Source organism: Oryzias melastigma, linkage group LG3 (genome assembly GCF_002922805.2).
Source record: "Oryzias melastigma strain HK-1 linkage group LG3, ASM292280v2, whole genome shotgun sequence".
Taxonomy (NCBI): Eukaryota; Metazoa; Chordata; class Actinopteri; order Beloniformes; family Adrianichthyidae; genus Oryzias; species Oryzias melastigma.
The window spans coordinates 9176688-9181560 of NC_050514.1; the positions used below are offsets into that span (position 1 = coordinate 9176688).

Below are 4873 nucleotides of genomic sequence, written 5' to 3' on the forward strand. Positions count from 1 at the left end.
TGTGTGGAGTTTGCATGTTCTCCCCGTGCATGCGTGGGTTTTCACCGAGGACTCCGGCTTCCTCCCCCCATCCAAAAACATGCTTCAGGTTAATTGGTGACTGTCAAGTCCTTTTCCAAAACCCTGAGTCGCTAGACTTGAGTAGCCCCAGTTCCCTGATTGTTGAAGGAATTCACTCAGCCTTCTTCGCTTTTTCCACATTTATTTCCACATTGACACGGCATCAGTGGTTGTGCAGCAGCAAACACAGCAGTGGCAGCAGGCAGTCAGGCAGTCAGGTGAAAAACCTCAAACAAAAAACACATATTACAACATTGAAAAGGCCTGAAAAAGTCTAACTTAAAGTCAAACATTTACCACAATCTGCTATAACTACACCAAAAAGATACATAATACAAAAAATATCCCTTCACCAAACAAAATAACCTTACCGGCTGTCATCAGGGAAGCAGTGTGCTCAGGGCTCATTTCCACACAGCACACTGCCACCTTTTTAAACAGTGTGGCTGTAGAGCCTGCCTGATTGGGCATTGTCCTCACCTGCTCACACACCTGGATCTCATTAAGGGGTGGTGAGAGCAGTGCAACACCTCCCACTCGAGCTTCCCCAAGGAACGTTGGGAAGGTCGCATTTGTCCATGAATGTCCCAAGGCTCCTATGCCAATCCATCAGTTCTGGATGTCCTGCTCCTCCAAAGGAAGTAACACCACCAAACGCCTGACGTCCCTCCTCAAGATGGTACGACGAAGAGTAGAATCCGGGTCCGAGTTCCTCGAGGTCCGGGGAGAGGTCGATGATGGGCAGTATATTTGTCCGCAAGATCCTGATGTGACGGACACGTTGACGTCTCTCACCTTTCCCTTGGCATCAGGAAACACGTCCACGACCTTTCCAAGCCGGAATTGTCCTCGCAGGGCGTTCTGGTCACAGATCCAGACGATGTCTCCAACCGAAACGTTCCTCTCCGCCGTGTGCCACTTGCTCCTGATGAATAGGTTGGGCCCAGCTAGCTGGGACCACGCCTTCCAGAAACCGTCGACCTGGACCTGGATCTCTTGTAAGCGCCTGTAAGGATACCTGGCAAAGGAAAAGCATGCGAAATCCCCATTTTGAGATGCTCTTCCGAGGAGTAGTGAATTCGGCGAAACATATTCGATACGATCTTCTCTACTCTGGAGTCTCGCATCGATGGGCCGCTCATTAGCAAGGTTCGCTGCCAGCTGGAGCACTGTAAGGAACTCTTGAAAGGTAAGTACTGCAGATTGCCCCAGCTTCTGTAAGGCCCTCTTTGCTATCTTCACTCCCGCCTCAGCAGCGCCGTTCCGATGAGGCGAATCAGCAGGAACCATCTGCCATGCCCAGCAAGTGCCATGTTCGTTAGCATATTCTGCCAGCTCTTTATGGTTCTGACCTTGTAGAAAGGAGTATAGTTCTTCCAGTACTGGTTTTGCGCCAACAAAATTAGTCCCTTGATCAGACCACACTTTTTCTGGATGACCCCGGAAAGCTGTAAACCGTTGGTATGCCAGCAGGAAACTCTCTGTAGATAGGCTACTTGCCAGTTCGATATGGATGGCGCGACTGACCATACAACAGAAAAGGACCCCCCACACCTTTATCTTAACTCTTCTTCTTACATCGTCCCTATCAAGGTAAGGACCAAAGAGGTCAATACTGGTGAACTGGAATGGAGCTGCAGGTGTTGTTCTTACAGTTGGCAGGTCCCCCATCACCTGCTGGCAGGTCTTGGCTCTCATTTTCCTACAAAAAAGACACTCATTGACTACTTTCTTGGCTAGTCTCCGCCCTTGAACGACCCATGCTCTTTGCCGCATCTGTAAAAGAGTACCTGCGACACCCTCATGAGCTTTCTTGTGAGCCTGTCGTGCAAGCAGTGTTCCAATCCAAGCGTGATGAGGTAGCAAGGGTACGGCAGCGCCGTCGTCTCTAAAATGTTGAATACGACCACCGCATAATAGCAGCCCACTCTCCTGATCCGCAAACACAACAAGACGGTCAGTTGTCGTACTGCTGAAACTAACTCCATCTTGGGCAGCCAGGCAAAGGTCCCGGAAACCATCTTGTCTTTCGATCGCAGAGATGGGTCCACTAGGAGGGACTGCCTCCCACTTTGCTCTTCCTGTGGCTTTGGTCCGCAGAAATTTCTTGGATGCCCGCCAAACCAATGCAACTATCATTAGCAGTCGTCTTAAATTGCTAAAGCGTTTAACGTCGATCAAGTTTTTAACTGCGAGCTCGCAGGGTGGTCTGTGATGTTCGACTGGGGTTTTGTTAGGACTAGGATCCAGTGACTTCTTCTTTTCAGCTCTTGTAGTCACAGCCACAAACGCCTTCTTTTGGATCCGGATGGTGTTTTCCCGGGCTTCTGAGGCAATATCTTTGGCAGATTTCACTGGCCACTCTTGGAACTCAGGTGTCTTCGTCAATTGCCTCTCCGTCTTCAGAAAGGTGGCTTCCACAGCTCGCTTGTTGTTTGGCAATGTAGCAGGGTCATCCACCCAGGGGTAACTGGCATGCCAATGTGGTTCCTTGCTATGATGATCACTGGCAACATACGTCAAGCCATTTCTTACAAGTTCCAGTTCTTTCTCGTCAGACAAGGACATCTTCTTTCCTCCTGGTTGGCAATTACCGCAGCGGCAGCCTCCACATGCCGCACCGATACTCTCCCACTTCCACCACTCCATGAAATCGTGGCAAGCTGTAGTGGTCATGGCACACGACACGGGGGAGCCTAATGAATTTTTACTGCGATGCTCTATGTATCTTTCAGCTGCTGTCCTCATGGATCGTGCAAAGTGCGTCTTTGATGTATGTGCATGTACAGCCATGTCTTCTTTGAGAGCAGGGTGTGTACCACCTACAGTTTTGCCAAGGGGACCATCCCATAATACAAGATCCCCCATGGTGCGTATTTTCTGAGGTATCAGTCTTCCCTCCTTGTGACTTATGAGTAGCTGGATCTTTCTTGGTCTTACAAGCTCACGTCGCGATACATCTGGAAATATGAGTTGCAGTGTTTTGGGTGAGATGTGATGATGGACATCTGCGATTTTGTCAAGACCATAGCATACCAACTGATGGGATCTTGTGACGCCTCTATGAGTTTTTACTTTTATTTTCAGCAGATATCTCTTTGTTTCGACTTTTATTTGCATGCCTCCAACTCCATTGACGAGAAGGGTTACATCCTCACTTCTCAGGTTCAACTCATCCGCTGCTTCACGAGTTATGTAATTTGTGTCAGAGGCCAAATCAATTAGAGTCCCAATCCTTTGACCGGTATCTGCTGTGACCACCAAGGTCATCATTATGACGGGGAACTCCTCAATGCCAGCCTTGGACAACAACCCATGTTCAGCAAGCGTTGAACTAAAAGAACTTGCTGAAGCGTTGCAAAACGCATTTCGACATTCTTGGGCCAAGTCAGGAGACAGCCTCCTCAGAAACTCCTCCTGAGCTTTTAATCGTTCCTTGCTTGGTTTAGGACGCGACTGAGTCTTCCCTGGAGTGGACCCTTTGTCATTTTCCACTAGGCAGAGGTAGAAATGATGGGCTGGGTATCTACCCTCCACACACTCTTGCCGTTTGCACAGAAAAGTACTCTTGCATCCTTCACTACTGTTATGCGTCTCTAGGCACCTCCAGCAAGAACCAAGGCGCTTGGCTGCATCTCTTCTTTCAGATGGCTTCAAAGCCTTGAACTTATTGCAGCGATAAAGCCGTCTGGTGTGACCGCTTTTACCACAAAGATTACACTCTGATTTGCCCAAACATGATGTAGCTTTTGTATTGGCCTGTCTGGACACTGGTTTTGTTTCCTTCCTACGTGTGTCTTTGGGTTCTTCATCACCAAGTTGATCCAGTTGCTCGTATATTTTTTCTTGGGTCTGTAAAAATACAAGCAATGTCTCAAACCGGTTTATTGGACCGGTTGCTTCGAGCTCTGCCACATGGATTAGCCACTCCTTCCTCAAATCATAAGGCAGCTTGCTTTCAAGTGATCTGGTAATGAGAGGATTTTTAAGGGCAGTTGTGTCACCCAGGTCCTCCAGATCGTGTATGGCTTTTTGGATATGTTGAATAAGCTCAATTATCTTTTTAGGCTGGTTCCCTTTTATACTCGGCAGTGCTTGTAATTCCTCGTCCACCTCAAGTGCGATCGATGCTTTGTTGCCATATCGGTTTCCTAATATACCAAATATCTCCTCAGCAGTTGCGTAACTGGACAGCCCAAGCCTTTTGGAAACTTTTGGTTCGAGACTGTCCAGAAGTTGAAACTTTTTAACCTCAGTAGAGCCTGTTGGATCCCCTTGGTTCTGCAAAGCCTCCCAGTCTTTTCTCCACCGGTAAAAATTCCTCTTGTTACCATCAAACTTTGGCAACGATGTTGGTTTTAGTTTTATGGTGGGTTGAGGGGAGGCTTGCTGGGGAGCTAGGGACGCAACAGAGTACCTCTCTTGCTCTACTTTAGTCTGGATCAGTTTGGCTTTACTTGACATTAGTCTTGGAAATGACAGTTCGAGTTCTCTGATACGGTGTCTCAGATCTTTCTGCTCAGTCTCTGGGGCCCACCTATTCCACTGCAAGTCAGCTAGTTTTGCCCTCTTAATGAGACCCTCCAGATACTCGAGCATAAAACCATAGGACTCTACACCAGCATCGGGTGGAAGGGAGGATATGCGGTTGCACTCTGCTTCCGCAACTTCAAGTGCCTTACATAGTTCCAGACTCCCGAAGTCATTCCATAGCACAGTTTGAATTACGCTCTTGACCTGATCAAGTCTCTGATCACATTCGTCTTCAGTCCGATCAATATCAGCTTGCTGTTGATCAGTCATAAGTTGATCA

At 48.1% G+C, this 4873-nt stretch overlaps 1 protein-coding gene across 1 annotated transcript; it reads right to left on the reverse strand.

The window, feature by feature from the left end:
• Positions 1-103: 103 nt before the first annotated feature.
• LOC112140306 lies at positions 104-4873 on the reverse strand (the record flags this gene model as incomplete). Its single annotated transcript, XM_024263217.2, is given in 2 exon segments — positions 104-287; positions 432-4873. A coding segment is annotated over 1 exon segment (4204 nt), but the record flags the coding sequence as incomplete, so codon positions are not given.